Here is a 17,482-nt window from a genome sequence, read left to right on the forward strand (position 1 = left end):
TTAACTTTTTGAAGTTTTGTAGCAACAAGAACTAATTTCTCGTTATTATAATGAACATCGGTTACACCAATTTCAATAAATAATAGTTAACAGTGAAAATTTATCATATTTTTTGAAGTCTGAACACAAATTAATACACATTTTCATGCATTAATGAATCTTAATATATGACACTTTACATGGAATAAATTACTACACTATAATTTTACTATAATATTGATTTCATTTTAAAGTATTTCTAAGTATAATCATCAGTTGCTCATAGATTTAATTTATGATAAAAATAAATAATGAAAGTGGAGAGTAGATTCATAAGTTCAGGAATATTTACTTGCAAAAATTGTATTATCTAGGTTCTCTGAAAGTGGAAAATTCTGTTATATACTTCAAAAGAAGAAATAACAAATAAAATGGGAATTACAGTAAATATATTATATCACTTTTTGAAACATCGAAGACAGACCGATCCCATTGGGATAAAATACAGAAATAACTATAAATTATTCTACATGTTTTAATAAGAAACATAAACCTTGAGTGGAAAAAAATCCACTACAAGGAGTATTTTACAAGTAGAAGAGTAATAGATGAAAATAGAAAAAAATATTTAATATTTGTAATCATAATTTCAAATATTGAATGATGAAGTCAGTATAATTCTGCTGGAATGAAAGCTTCATCAACAATAATATTATTAAGTAACAATAAAATTGATTGTGTTATAATAACCAATTCGTATTGTAGAATGCATACATTGTCATATAAAATAATAGAGCATGTCATCTAGATGACTTGAAAGGATAAACTATTTTTATGACGTTTTGGAGCTAAAAATTCACTGAAAATGCTCTTATCATTGGTCATTGCTCTTTACCGTGCAGGTCCAATAAAAATAGATTAGTATCTAAATTTTGATCCGCTCCTAGTTAATGTTGCCTCACATTACTCCATCTCATGCAACCGGTAGAAAATGGAAATCCAACTAAAAATAAAAATTAATCTCCAAATGATTACCTATTTTTTGAGTTGGAGCTGGACTGTAGATTACAGCCTTTCGAAAACCGGTTATGTGATTAGCTAGCTTGGTTTGTACCGCAAATTATAGAGAGTGAAGCTTTTGCCAATATTTTCGCAGAATTCCTACATTGGTTAACATAAAATACTTGTCCGAGTTGCACTCACATAAATGAATTAACTTTCATGCTGTAATAATTTATATTTTTTCAAATTTTCCAAGAAATAAGGGAAGAAATTTAAGGGTTCAATATATTCAGTGAATATTAAAAAGGCTTGATTTAGCCTACACACTATCGCAGAAAATTTATCTACCAACTCTACATTTAGTTATTCTGTAATATACTGTGTTTATTATTGGCTTTGATCTAATACAATTTCACATTCTGAGACACAAACTAGTTTCCTGCTTTATAATTGAATTTTGTGGAGTTTAATGAAGGCTTTAAAATACATTATTATTTCTTTCAATTAAACTAATAATTCAAGTTCCAAATAAGTCTGACAGAATAATTTATACTACTATACTTTCAACATTAAGTAATCACATAGGAAATCAGTAACTCTAAGTAATAGAACTTAAGTTTTCCTCATAACATTTTTCTTCTATTACTTCTTCCAATTTCTTTCCCCGTCTTTTCTTCACATACTTTGTCAATCAAATATCATTTTAATTGTCTCCTAAATTATATTTTTCCCTGCCAAATAACTTTTATTGATTCCTATATTATCTTCTTTTCCCACTCAATAAGCTTTTAAAACCATGACAGATAGTTATCAGTTTTAATTTGAATGGAGTTCATTTTTCATTTGAATGAAGTTATCTACGAATTCTTGCTAACACGTTCAACTGAGTTGTGATGTATCGCTCACGGCTTAATTGCGCTCTCTTTCTTCCTCTTCTATTCCTCTCTGTTATTTAGCTTTACACTTCTCACTCTACCATTCTAATCTCTTTCGCACTTTGTGCCTCTCCTACAGGCACTCACTATCTCTCTCTCTCCCCCCACCAACTTACTACCATTCTCTCTCACAACTGCACTCTCCTTTTCTCATCCCACATCAAATAATAATTTGAAGAGTGCAGAAATTGCCACTCTACCGACTGACAGACTAGTTGAGCAGTCACTACACATACTTACTAGTAAACAAACCAGCTTCAAGGTAACTCACTCAACTCCGTTGATAGTTTTGTTTGAATAATAGTGAAGACCTTCGAAGTGATTTGTTTTTTATCTATGTTTCTTCTTTAGATTATTCTAATAATATAATATTAAGATAGTTAGAAATTTGAAATATAAAAAATAAAATAAAATCCATCAAATTAAATTTAACCTTGATTTAACCTTTAAGCCATGTCACCAAGCAAAAGATACCTCAAGAACCAATTAGCGAATCGGATAATATTGCAATGAGGTCATTAATCATTGTTCAATTGCTGGTAAATTTGATAGATTTATGTGTAGATGGACAATAGAGTTTTGTTTGGCAAACAAGGGGTACACGTGATACTTCTTATCACTATTTGGCTGATAGCTGAGAAAGGAAAGCAATTTGAGACATGAAACTGTACGTTTGATTTGGTAAAAGTATACTGAACAGGTGAAATTAATTTCTATATTCATTTCATGAATGAAGAATTAATTAATGTAAGTAAACTTTAGACTCAGTTTTCTCGAAACTAACAATATGTCACTTGGACCACCTCTAACCCCTTCAATTGTTTTGTTGAGGAAGTCGACCACAGCTGGAATCAGATTGACTAGTTTTACACCCACTAAATAACATAAAATATATTTTTTCAAAATTTATTCGTAGCTAAATGTTTTAGTTATAGTTTTTTGTTTTCAAGTTTTATCTATTTCAAGTAAACTATTCTCATTACTCTATTCATGCTGAAGAGAATAGCACAGGGCAGAGAGGAATTGAGAAGTAGGAATCATGTATCTATGGACCTGCCCTAGGGCAGAACACTAATGATGATGATGATTCTTATAATGTAAAGTCTAATTTGTCAAAAATCTCTTTATTTTTATCTTGAAACTTGTTAAAACTTCTCCTTCAAATATTGGAAACTGGCATTTAAGAACATCTCATACTGGTAGTGGAATACTTTATCTAATTTATAATTTTAACTATTATTATTTTAGTTTCTCATCATATATGTATAATAGCTGTTTTTTTTTGTAAATGAAATCATGATGTGTGTTTAATATACATAATTAATAGAGATTGGTAAAATAGACTGTGCACATAGGAACATTAATGCAAAAGTTGTGAAAACACTTGAAATGTCAATTAAACTACTATAATTTGAGAAATACTAACTCAAAATTCATCCATACTTTTATCTGTTCTAACTTTTTGAGAGATGGCGATAAAATGATATTGTGAGAAATAGGTATCTCAGATGTAAGATATCATCGTGTATATATATATATCAGGAGAGAAAGTAATTTCAGTTATTTCACCGTTCTATACAATTGAATTAGAAGTAGCAAATGAATATAATTGAGAAGTTATCACAACCACTTACTTTCCAAGTTAAAGGAAAATAACTATGTTGTTACAACATTATCGATTTCTAGTAAACTTGAATTCACACAAAAAGCAGCAGAATAGAACACCTTGAATGAAGGAATATGATTTTATTGCTGAATGATGACCACACATGATTTCAACATCACATCATTCAAAATCACGACTGTTCGACATCAATCAATATAAAATTACATTCCTTATCCATTGCAGTCCTCCGATTGATTGAAAAATCAAGTTGAAAGAAGGCTAAATTGATCGATTTCAAAAATTGATTATTTCGCATTATATTTCATAATTTTTTTATATTTTGTGATTTTAGTAAATGTTTTTGTCTATTTTGCAATAAATACAATTCATAATAAAAGTCACTTCAAGCACAAAAACACTCTTATTTTAAGAGATAAGAGCCATTAAGCTATATTTTCATAAATACTAAAATATTTCCTAAATAATATGAATTTAATGTTATTTCATAACGTTAGTAGGTGTTTGGAAATTCGATTATCAGAAAACAGAAAATGAAAAATGAATCTCATAGATAATGGTTACACTACTTTGACCCAGTAAATTATAAATAAGATAAAAAATTGAAAAAAGGTGTAGCTTTTAGTGTAACATCTATTCTGAAATGTTTATTTAATAGCAGATAGGATAAAATTGATGTTTCCTTAATAGTGGCTGGAGTCGATTGGATTTGATCAATTGTAATGTAAAATCGGGTTTCTCGTAGAATTTCATTTTATCATGAACTAGTAGCCCAAAATTTAGTATTGTTATTTATTCATTTATTTATTTTATTCACAATCACAAATCATAATCAAAATATGATTGGGAGAAGACAACAGGCATAGCCAAAAACTGTCTTCTCCCAAATTTTTACAAATAAAAGTCTCAAAAAAGGAGGTTAGATTTCACTTTTCACTTTTTTTTTGCTTTTCTATTTGTCAAATACACATAATTTATCCCTGTTATATTATAGTTTCATCATTGTTGCTTGTTCGTATATGACTGTATCTCATGGTTCGTCGAATATACTGTCCAAGATGTATGTACTTCACGTTTCTTAGCCAAACCTGCTAGACTAGCCTCTTTAAAAAAATAATTATAAAATGCTTGATATTTTGCAGTGAAATTTTTTTTTCTTAAAACTGCTTGACTCTGTAGTAGAAAAATAATCATTAAAGTGAGGTCCACGTTATAATTCATTTATCTATTCATATACACATACAATTCAGGTAGAAACAACAAAAGTAATGGCAGTATTTGATTGATATTGGTGTTGCTATCCTTGTCTATCATTTGACAACGCAAATAGCGCTATCCTTTTCTACCTCCGCAACTTTGTCAGATCGTTTTTCAACAATGAAAATATATTTAATAAACAAAATATTTAATCTCAATTATAAACATTAATAATTAATAATTAGCAGTGTGTGATTACATAACCTTATCTTTTGGACAACATTAACATTTTATCAAAATTTTTGGAGAGAATTAGTACAGGCTCAGCCTAGTTTTTCCTCCAATGTCATAATTGTATTATGATTATAGTATTTTATACAATAAATGAATAAAATGAATAATTTTAATCATTAATAATTTTACTGAACCATCAAAAAAAATTTTTCTTGACGAATAAAATATAGCTGAAAATTATTTAAAAAGACTGAAAAATTAATATTTCATCAGATATACCGGTATCAGCTATATTTTATAGAAGGGAGTGGCAAGGCAGAGAATCGGCAACGCTGTTCTCTTATCTTTCTCCACTGCTATTATAACAAGAGTTGTTGAAAATTGTGGAAACAGCTTAATATTTTTTTACAAACATAATTTGATATAATGTTTCTTTGGGGATCCTATTCGAATAGAAAAATTATTTTTCTATGGTTTCAAAATATTTCGCCATCTTGGATCCGACATTTTGAATTCAACTACATTTTTTTAATGGGAAGGTGGTGATACATTATGATACATGATTTTGATACAGAATTTCAGGAGAAAATGAATGGCGAAAAAAGCACATCTATAAATCTCAAATCTTTTCAAAAGTATTCATTTTAAATATAATAATAAACCACACAAAATAAAAAAGGGAGTACATTAAAAATCTGACACATAAACGTTTCTGCTAAAAGTGTGAAATATGTGATTAGATGTTACTATAAGTGTTTACTAACACTTGAAAAAGTGATATTTAATAGTTTATTATTATTTTTTTATTTTTAATGTACTCATTCTCTCTTTTTGTACGATTTATTAGTATTGTGGAATGTGAATAACGGTTTGAAATATCAATGTGCGGTTTTCACCATTCATTTTCTCTTGAAATTCTGTATCGAAATCATGTACCATATGACCACCTTCACATACGTACAATTTAATTATCCTTGTAAAAGAAATATCCATAATTTTCACCAACTCTGTATATAGAAATACCGTGAAGCTAGTTACTCACACATCGATTTTTGGACGCACGATTTTTTGCCGTCCTTAGGAATTCTATCAGATTAAACGGAACTTGACAAACATAATCTGTTTAATCTAATAGAATTTATAAGGACGTCAAAAATCGTACGTCCAAAAATCGAGGTGTGATTAACTGCCCTAACTGTAGTGAAAACTAGATTAGTTGCTTTCAAAACTTTTGCATTGATAACTGTATCGAATTTGTAACACGAAATTCGTATCATATTGCTCTAAGGGAGCCGTATCTACTAAGCAAGTACGATTTTAATACTTTTCTGCAAAGCAAAAAAGTCGTACTTTTAATCAAGTAATATTAACATAATAAAGCACCAAGTTTTTGTGATTTCACCTCATAAAACACAAATTACAAGTAATTAAATTATTATTATTAAACGAAAATCCAAATTAAATGCAGTAATTCACCCCGAAGACTTATGCTACTGCAAATATTGACAACAGGGTAAACAGCTAGATGGAAATTGTTTAATTAAATTGTTTGTTTGTCATTAATTTGTGTTTTATGGCAAATTAAATTAATTTGGATTCCTAAAATATAATCGAAATAAAGAATCTATATTTGACTAAGTGTTTTTGTTACAGATACTGATAAAAAATGCTCGGGCTGATAGTGACAGGGGTCCTTGGTGGGTTGATAATCTATTTCATCAACATGTATGTAAAACGATCTCAGAGCTACTGGAAAGAAAAAGGCGTGCCCTTCCTACCACCAGGATCGATCCTCTTCGGAAATATGAGTGATGTGGTTCTAAGGAAGGCCAGCATGGGTGAGAACCTCATCAAAATCTATAGAGAGCTGGATGGTCAAAAATTCGGCGGATATTTCCAATTTCAAACACCTGTGCTGATGATACGGGATCCTGAGCTCATAAATTATTTTCTCATCAAAGACTTTGGCCATTTCCATGATCGCAACATGCCCACCAGTGAGGACTTTGATCTGATGGGGAGCAGCCTGGCCAGTCTAACGGGCCAACGCTGGAGGTCTCTCAGGTACAAGATGACCCCGACCTTCACATCCGGCAAACTCAAGAGGATGTTCTCGCAGATCGTGAGCTGCTCGGATGCCATCATCGACCACGTGTCGACTCTGCCGAGGGGCGAGGCTGTCGAGGTGCGCGATCTCATGTTCAAGTTCACCATCAACGTGATTGGATCGGTTGCCTTCGGACTTCAGATAGACTCGCATAAAGCAGTCGACGGCAGAAACAAGGTGTTCATAGACATGAGCAAACGCTTCTTCAAACCATCCATGATACAATTCCTCAAGTTCTTCCTACGCATGTCCTATCCTCGTTTAATGGAGGCACTGGGTATGAGAATGAATGACCCAGAAATGAATGAGTTCTTCTCGACGCTGGTAGCTGACATCATACGACTTCGCCAAGCTGAGGAGAAGGATGCCAAGAGCAGCAATAAGAAACGAGATGACTTTCTGCAGTTGATGATGGATATTCGCAAAAGTAGCAAGAACAAGGATGAGGCAGCACCAAAGTCCAACGTCAAAGAGGAACAAATGGAGGCTGAAGATCATGCACTCTTGGACCAGTTTAAGCATGTACCAAATGACGGAAAACAGGCTTACGACATAGAAATGACAGATGAAATAATGACGTCACAGGCATTCATATTCATAGCAGGCGGCTCAGAGACAACAGCAGCAGTACTGCAGTTTGCACTCTTCGAGATGGCACACAAACCGGAAGTTCTGGCAAAAGTGCATCAGGAGATTGACGAGTTTACAGCAGGCGGACAATTCACCTACGAAGCTGTCAGGGACATGAAGTACTTGGAGAACGTTCTGAATGAGACTCTCAGACTGCATCCACCAGGCTCCATTCTAGCGCGATTCTGCACAGAAAGCTACAAGATACCGGGCACCGATATAGTGCTGGAGAAGGGCAGTCAGATCAATGTGCCGGTTATCGGCATTCACTTGGATCCCAAGTACTTTCCGCAGCCTGAAGAGTTCATTCCCGAGAGATTTGACAAGGAAATGCCGAAAGGTGTGTTCTTCCCGTTCGGAGGTGGACCCAGGATTTGCATTGCAATGCGGTTGGCCATGTTGCAGATGAAAATATTCCTTGCTCGCCTGCTGATGAGGTACTCGGTCACTTTGAGCGACAAAACTACAGTTCCACTGAAATTGATGAGTGATTCTATTGTACAGCATGTCAAAGGTGGTGTTTGGCTGCACTTCGAGCCAAGAAAATTATAGTAAAGTTACAAAAAAAAACTACAGCAATAAACTTATTGAAGAGCAAAGGGCTCAAAAATTATAAATAACAATTCAGTGCCTAACCTCTCTTTTTGTTGAAGCATACTTCAACATAATTTTGTTTGATAAATACATGCAATAAAATTAATTCACAACAGTTGCTACTCTAGTTACTAAGAGCATAAAATATTGAATGATTCCAAAGAATGTTGTCGGTCAGCACATAGCCGAGTTGATTTATGCTGGATTTGAACATAACAGTGAAAGTGAGCAGTAAAAATATAATTCCCATAGATCTGATGGGATACACATTGAGCCGGGCGAGTGCAAATAGTCTAATTAGAACTAATGGGAATTATATTTTAACTGTTCAAATTAATAAAAACAATATAAAAACTTGTAGTATCCTTTATTATATATATATATATATAATATAATATATATATAATATAATATATATATATATATAATATATATATTATATATAATATATATATATATATATATATATATATTTCAACGACTAGTTTCGACAACAACTTGGGTCATTTTCAAGTTGAAAACTTTGTTTAAGTTGTTATGGTCGAAACTGGTCGTTGAAATATATATATATATTTAATAATAGAGGGTACAAGTTTTTATATTGTTTTTATTAATTTGAACAAAAGTAGCCCATAGATGTGAAGTGTTTTTTAACTGTTCACTATCACTTTTATGTGCAAATCCAGCTTAAGGTGTGGCTCTAGTCTGCTATAGTGAGATCCACCTTATAATAGCAGTATTTGATTAGCATTGGTGTTGCCATCCTTGTTTATCATTCGGCAAAGCAGATAGTGATATACTTTTCTAGCTCCCCAACGTTGCAATATCGTTTTTTAACAATGTAGAAATATAGTTAACAAAATATTCAATCTCAATTATGAAAGTTTATTATTTAATCATTGAAAAATATTTTTTCTTGACAAATAAAATATAATTGATTATTTTAAACAAGAATGAACAGTTAATATTACATCATAAACCGGTATCAGCTATTACCTATATAAGGCAGAGAATTGGCAACGCTGTTCTCCACTGCCATTATAACGTGTACCTTACTATAGTCCGCTAGCGCTAACTGGTCGCGGGTTCGTATCCCGCCGGTAGGCATGGCCTTTTGATCATCTCATCAAATCACTCAAACTATGAATTTCTCACGCAGAAGCTACAAAAAAAGGTCACGTGGGCATCATCCACAATAAAAAAATGGATAATCAAAATGTTTCATACCTCATCAGGCCACCAACTGATGTCTATGGGATAAACTTTATCCCAATCGAATTCTTTACTCGATTTCTCATCTTTGAGATTTCTGTTATCCCGACTATTGGGTTGCTCATCAAGTTGCCATTTTCCTGATAGCCTGTTGAAGAAGGAAAATGCAATTGCATTAAAAACCAATACTATTATTTAAGATACAAAACATTTATTATCGTTATTAAAAATTAGAATAAGTGAGAAATTGCCCATAATTACATGGCCCTGTTGCATGAGAAAATACAAGCTAATATTTTAGTAATTATTTCCTATTCTAATAACCTGCTGCTGACTACTAATATTAATGGTTTGTATTTTCCCATGCAATAACCCCCTGATTGTCAATGAAATAATGCATAACAGTTATTTAGACAAAAACTAGTATTCTCAAGCTATTAACGAACATTCCACATAATTGTATATAACGTACATTGAATCATTGTTATCGTCAACTAATCTCACAAGTAAAGTATTAATGAGACTATAATTTCAAAAGTTATCACTTTCTGTATTAAAAATTCACTAGTTCAGCTTGACTTGCTTCTCCCACTTTCTGAGTAGTTTTGAAGGTGACCTAAGTTATTTGTCGAAACAATCACCAATTGTCGAAACAATAAGACTTGTCGAAACTAGTCGTTGAAATATTTCAAAGTTTTTTTAATAATAAAGGGTACTACAAGTTTTTATATTGTTTTTATTAATTTGAACAAAAGTAGCCCATAGATGTGAAGTGTTTTTTAACTGTTCACTATCACTTTTATGTGCAAATCCAGCTTAAGGTGTGGCTCTAGTCTGCTATAGTGAGATCCACCTTATAATAGCAGTATTTGATTAGCATTGGTGTTGCTATCCTTGTTTATCATTCGGCAAAGCAGATAGTGATATACTTTTCTAGCTCCCCAACGTTGCAATATCGTTTTTTAACAATGTAGAAATATAGTTAACAAAATATTCAATCTCAATTATGAAAGTTTATTATTTAATCATTGAAAAATATTTTTCCTTGACAAATAAAATATAATTGATTATTTTAAACAAGAATGAACAGTTAATATTACATCATAAACCGGTATCAGCTATTACCTATATAAGGCAGAGAATCGGCAACGCTGTTCTCCACTGCCATTATAACGTGGACCTTACTATAGTCCGCTAGCGCTAACTGGTCGCGGGTTCGTATCCCGCTGGTAGGCATGGCCTTTTGATCATCTCATCAAATCACTCAAACTATGAATTTCTCACGCAGAAGCTACAAAAAAAGGTCACGTGGGCATCATCCACAATAAAAAAATGGATAATCAAAATGTTTCATACCTCATCAGGCCACCAACTGATGTCTATGGGATAAACTTTATCCCAATCGAATTCTTTACTCGATTTCTCATCTTTGATATTTCTGTTATCCCGACTATTGGGTTGCTCATCAAGTTGCCATATTCCTGATAGCCTGTTGAAGAAGGAAAATGCAATTGCATTAAAAACCAATACTATTATTTAAGATACAAAACAATTTATTATCGTTATTAAACATTAGAATAAGTGAGAAATTACCCATAATTACATGGCCCTGTTGCATGAGAAAATACAAGCTAATATTTTAGTAATTATTTCCTATTCTAATAACCAGCTGACTACTAATATTAATGGTTTGTATTTTCCCATGCAATAACCCCCTGATTGTCAATGAAATAATGCATAACAATTATTTAGACAAAAACTAGTATTCTCAAGCCATTAACGTACATTCCACATAATTGTATATAACGTACATTTAATCATTGTTATCGTCAACTAATCTCACAAGTAATGTATTAATGAGACTATAATTTCAAAAGTTATCACTTTCTGTATTAAAAATTCACTAGTTCAGCTTCACTTGCTTCTCCCACTTTCTGAGTAGTTTTGAAGGTGATTTTGTGGTAGTTGGTCGTTGGACAATATCTAGTAATGATGAAATAAGATGTAATGATGTAACTTCATGAGCAAATTGCTTATGATGGCATAAAAGAAAATTGAAAAGTCAATCTTAAATTGAAATTTTTTAAGTAAATAACACTGATAGTAATTTTATCTAGCACAAATTAAAATATATCAATGGTTGCAATGGTGATAATGGTTCTATCAATATCATTTCAATTTCGTTGTCTTTTTTCTTTAGGCTAATTTTAATATAAATAAAAATATAAATCTCAGTACCCTTTTAAATTATTTTGTCACAACATGTTTCGGACATTAAAGCAATTTTGCCTTGAAAATGGCTTTAATTTCCGAAACATGTGACAAAATAATTTAAAAGGGTACTGAGATTCATGAGATTTTGCCTTGAAAATGGCTTTAATGTCCGAAACATGTTGTAACAAAATAATTAAAAAGGGTACTGAGATTCATATTTTTATTTAAATTTCAATTTAATTTGGGATCACATACATTATACAATGCAACTGTCAAGGTACTTCTATAATTTCGATATAATCTGGGACGTCCCAGAAGAGGTTGTTGATAGAGCAAATATTATATCCGCACTTGCCTTAAACCAGGCAGGCTCCATATTGAAACTGCTCCACACGTGTGTAAACAAGCCAAATGTTTGCCCTGGAGGGAGATCTGCATGCGGAAAACAATTGACTGAAAAAAGAATTTCAAGTGAATGAAATAGTCTCACTAAGTAGATGTTAAAAGTTCCAAGCAATCAGGCACAGTCTTATTTGAGCAGAGAATTAATAATATTTTTATTGAAAATACATCCCTTTCCCCTATTTTTGAGCATTGTATTGATAAGTAATTAAAAATACTCTAGCTGGTCAAAGGTCTCATAGATTCCTCCTTACACAAATACTCTAGCAAGTCAAAGATCTCATAGATTCCTCCTTACACATTTTTGAATAAGTATTAAAATTGTTGGATTACACAAATCCACAAAAATGTTGTCCTTACATAAATACTCTAGCTGGTTAAAGGTCTCACAGATTCCTCCTTGTATATTTTTGAATAAGTATTAAAATTGTTGGATTATCTCCTGATTCCCATTTGAACAGAAAAATTCCAATTCATCAGATGTATACAATATATTCAGGTATTCGGTTTATACAATGTATAAAAATTGAAATAAAACAAAAATCATACAGTTCTATATCCATCCAATATCTAATGACCCTTTTATTTGTAGATTTGCATTTGAAAATCGCACTCATGAGTTGAAACATGTCTTGTATTAATAAAATATGAAAGGGTCCTGGATGATTTCTATTCATTTCAATAATAGTGGTAGCCCTATAAAGTAAAAGTGGATATTTACGATCTTCTCCTTCTGGCTTTACAGCTCGATGTGTACTTAAGCCTCTCGCACAAGAGCCCTCCACACATGCTATTATATCCATTTTTCGGAGATCACCCTCCACTTCATCACTCCATCGGTTGCGTGGTCTCCGCTGTCGTCTTCTGCCTTCCATCCTGGCCGTATAAATTGCTCTTGGCATTCGATGTTCTGCCATTCTCGCAACATGACCAGCCCAGCGCAATCTTTGTGATTTAATGAAACGGACCACATCCTCACCTCCAAGAATTTCATTCTTCTCCACACTCCATTGTCGTTGACACCCCCATATATTTGCCTGATAATTTTTCTTTTAAAAATTCTTAGTTTAGAGGAATCAACAGTGGTGACATTCCATGTCTCTGAGCCATAAGTGATTATTGGTCGGATCAGCGTTTTGTAAATTTTCATTTTGGTTGCCCTAGTTAGAGACCGAGAGGTGATCAATTAATATTGGCATAATAGGCACGATTGCCAGCTATTACTCTCTGCTTCATTTCATCACTCAATCTGATATTTACAATCTACAAAGGTATAAAATACCCATTTAATGTATAAAATTATTTATGCTTAGTTAGCAATATAATGTATCAACAAGGATTGAACATAATAGAAAAGAGCACGCTAAGGACACTGGAATGAGTGTGAAGCTCATGTGGGAATAATTGAAAGTATCAGTATTCGCCACGTTCAAGTTGAACAATAAGGTTATATTTTTCATAGATAAGTCACCGATAGAGAGGTTACAAATTAGTAAATAGTCAAGCAATTATACGTACCGTTTGTGGAGATGAGCGCATCAATGAGAACTTATTCCATAAACCTAAACTGGATTTAGCCTTTTCCAGTTCTTTTTCAGATGGAATGGTAAGTTTATAATATGGATAATCATTTAGCAAACGCCAAGCTGTCACTCCCCAACTCAAACCTGTTTTCTCCTGAAATAGAAAATAATAGTCAGCTATTTATGAAACATGAATTCGAAATTACTTGCTTGTAGATTGTCAATATATATGAGGTTATTTATTTTTGAATTTCTTCAATTAAATGGGCGCCTCTAAAGACGTTGGTGGAACGGTTCCCTGCCTAGTGGTGGCATCTGTGGTTGATGATAGGCACTATTTTATTAATATATAGTGCAAACTATCAAACACAGATGTCACTGCTAGATGGAGAATCATTCTACCAGCGTTTTACACTGGAGCATCACGTTGTGGAATTATGTCAGTTGCAACGTTTCGTTACATCTTCAAATGAAAAATGAGTTATGTGGGTTGTCAAAACTCCCTCTGAAAGGGAAACTATTCAACTTATTCTATCTTTTAGTAAAATAACAATGATCATCCATCCATGTATCATCTTCTATACTATAATAAAGGAAAGAACTGGATTATAAACGTAGCCTATACAGGTGTAAAGTACGTATAGGGAAATTATGTTTGACGCATTATCACGTCAGAACTACTGGACTGATTAACTTGAAATTTTGCATATAGATTCTTGCTTAACCGAGGGTGGTTATAGACCAATTTTAAATTCTTCAAGATTTGATTACATCAAGTTTTCAATTATTTGTCATGCTTCCAGTTTGTATGGAAGCAGCAGAATATTTCTCTTAAAAGGGAAATTAGAAGATAGGTATGATTGGGGATCCTTTTCGAATGATAAAAACAGGTTTTCCGTCACACCCAAATTTTTTCCGCCATTTTGAATCCAACTTCTTTTTTTAATTGAAAGGTGGTCATACTGATTTACTTGAAATGCAGCACCTAAATTCTTAATCAACCGAGGATTCTTATAGGCCTATTTTGAATTCTTCTAGATTTCATTATGTCAAGTTTTAATAAAGACCCTTGCGAAGCACGGGTTACCTGCTAGTTATTAATATAATTATTGTTCTATACTTTATACGAATACCTTTGAATTGGATAATGCTTGATCTGGTAGCGAAGATACAAACAATAGATTGTGAGCTGGATGCCAAGCGGCAGCTGCTATGCCATCCTTCGAGAGAGTAAACGAGTGATTCTCCAAGAAGCCGTCAGTTGGAGACACGAAATAGCTTTGAAGGTTACCGGCGTAGTTTATTACTAACAGCTCGGTCGACCTTTGGCTATCACTAATGCCTCACAGCGTTGATTTCTCTGGCATGAATATAAATTATATTGAATATATAAATATTCATAACGATCGCTCAATTTGTTAAATAATGTATTATGATAGAGTAATAAATACCGTAACCCATAAAACCTTAAATGGATGCAATCATATTATTCATAGTATAAATAACGATGATAAAAATAGCATATTGTATAGTCCAGTCAATATAGACATAAAAAAGAAGGTGTGCTTGCAATTTATATTGTACTTCTGATTTTTTAATATATTATTTGAATACATGAGAGAAGTCCGAGCCAATTTGTTCATGCAAAATTTCCTTGTGCTAGATACAGAGAGGCCCAAAAACCTCGTATTATCGGTTTATTTTCCAGTTTTCAGCTCTCTGGATTACGGCATAAATAGCTGAAAACTGGAAAATGAACTGAAAATACGAGGTTTTTGGGCCACTCTGTATCTAGCACATAGACATTTTGCATGAAGAAATTGGTTCTGGATTTCTCTCATGTATCCAAATATTATATTTAAAAAATCAAAACTACAAATAAATTGCAAGCACCAATGTATATAGTGACTGGACTAATAGCCTGCAATTGAAACATTGGATAATGATATTATAATATATAATATCTAATATGACACTACAACACACTAATCTACTCTGATAGCTAAAAATCCTAGATAGTGTATAAATTAAATTGAATTACCATTTAGTTTTAGTCCTGGAAGGAATGAACATCATGCACGCCAGTGCACTATCAAGTGATTGAGATTTGCAATCCTCGACATTATTCATCTGTTGAAATAATATATATTATATTATAGTGTTAATATTCATAAATCATGAGACTGTCTAGATATTTCTATTTAAATGCAGAATAATACAATTGAATAGTCTTTTCTTATGGCTCATATATGTTCAAGTACAGTATTTTCTCAAAAGATACGTTGAAACGTTTTAATGCATTGAAAATTCTCAAATTGAATTACCGCAGGAAAACCATATTTAAAAAAACTATAATGACTAGTTTAATTAAAATATAAGTTGAAACGTTTTAGTTCATTAAACATTCTCAAATGGAATTACCGCAGGGAAAACGTAATTAAAAAACAACTATAGACTAGTTTAATAAACAATCAGTAGACTAATTATTCTGAAATGAGTTCTGACATGGCAAACACTTGAATCTACAAAATCAGTTGAATTGAATTTATCCGGAAAACAATACAGAATTGAAATAATTATTCCATAGGCTATATGTAGAATGTATCAAAGTACATTGCATTTTTTTTATCCGATAACTTGAAAGGAGACATATTTGGTGGAAAAATGTAGTTGGAGTAATATTGTATACATCACAGTACAACAGTACAGGAAAATTGTAAATTGTTACCCTGGACTACGCCATCGGGTGACAAACATTCCTCTCGGAGGAAAAAGTTCTATTTTAATACCTAGAAACACAAATAACTATAAATTAATTAATTCTTGAAAAATAAAGTGAAACTTACAGATGGTATGTTGAAAAGGTTGCTCCCCAGCAAATCATAGAAATGGATGGATCCATTACTGAAGCTGACTGCTAAGATGGTAGAGTCTGGACTCCATGCCATTCTCCTCCATTGAGGCATGGGATCTTTGGCAACTGACAAAATTGAAAATTGAATTTAAAATTAAGAATTCAAATCAATGTTAACTTGAAAAAACTACAAAAAATAAGATTTCGCAGATGAAATCAATAAATAATATTGAAATAGATCTTACTAGGACTAAAAAATCTTGAAACATTGTATTCACTAATTACCAATCTGACAAACTATAAATTCATTCAAAATTACACAACCGACATTATTAGTACAAGATATGACTGTAAATTAAAAATGTTGAGCATTCAAGTAAGAAGTTTGCACTATTCACGTTTTTTAGTAGCAAAGCTTTGGAAGATGCTAAAATCCATTCTCGCGAATTCTTTTCAAGAACATTAAGCAAGAACTGAGCAGGAAGAAGGATTTATTTCTGATAATATACAACGCTCGACAACAGGTGCTTCAGGACACGAATCAAGAAGTGGTTAATAGAGCCACCATTCTATTCTGTGGACTGAAATTTTGAGGCCAACAATGAAACCATGTGAACCTGTGATGCTTTTGATGAATGCGATGCTTTTAAAGACAAGGCCATCTTGATAAAAGTTGAAAAATTATCTATTTCTGAATGCTTTATATGTTAAAATGAGTAAAGCACATGGATAGGTGTTTATTTTTGACATAGCTCATACATCAACCTCTACGACAAGGACCAAGTCAGGTCCACTTCTAGACAAAGTTGATCCAGATACCTGGCCATGACCTAGAAGAGAAGTAAACATCAAGTAAGTGGCTTGTAGATTTGTAATAGGTAGATATTTTTATATATTAGAAAGTGCTCTAATAGGCAAACAAGGAAGATGTGTCACCAAAATATAATGTATTGAAGGAATTGAAGAAGATATGCA

At 32.4% G+C, this 17,482-nt stretch overlaps 2 protein-coding genes across 3 annotated transcripts in view; one reads left to right on the forward strand and one right to left on the reverse strand.

Annotated features, from left to right (window-relative positions):
* Positions 1–17,482, reverse strand: part of LOC111045026 (neuroblastoma-amplified sequence) — a 61,306-nt gene that overhangs the window by 41,158 nt on the left and 2,666 nt on the right. The window contains exons 4-9 of the mRNA XM_039425692.1: positions 16,500–16,633; positions 15,695–15,783; positions 14,787–14,976; positions 13,649–13,807; positions 12,084–12,181; positions 10,871–11,003 (exon numbers count right to left, since the gene is read on the reverse strand). Of these exons, the coding sequence (XP_039281626.1) occupies positions 10,871–11,003; positions 12,084–12,181; positions 13,649–13,807; positions 14,787–14,976; positions 15,695–15,783; positions 16,500–16,633 (803 nt within the window). The remainder of the gene's footprint in view (positions 1–10,870; positions 11,004–12,083; positions 12,182–13,648; positions 13,808–14,786; positions 14,977–15,694; positions 15,784–16,499; positions 16,634–17,482) is intronic.
* LOC111045038 (cytochrome P450 6B7) lies at positions 2,033–8,417 on the forward strand. Of its 2 annotated transcripts, none has more exons than XM_022330343.2 (2): positions 2,033–2,178; positions 6,625–8,417. In XM_022330343.2, the coding sequence occupies exon 2, from the start codon at positions 6,638–6,640 to the stop codon at positions 8,258–8,260; it is 1,623 nt and encodes a 540-aa protein (XP_022186035.2). In that variant the 5' UTR covers positions 2,033–2,178; positions 6,625–6,637; the 3' UTR covers positions 8,261–8,417. The 2 variants fall into 2 exon arrangements, with proteins under 2 accessions (XP_022186035.2, XP_039282693.1); XM_039426759.1 differs by lacking the exon at positions 2,033–2,178 and adding an exon at positions 2,548–2,663.

Source organism: Nilaparvata lugens, chromosome 4, assembly GCF_014356525.2.
Source record: "Nilaparvata lugens isolate BPH chromosome 4, ASM1435652v1, whole genome shotgun sequence".
Taxonomy (NCBI): Eukaryota; Metazoa; Arthropoda; class Insecta; order Hemiptera; family Delphacidae; genus Nilaparvata; species Nilaparvata lugens.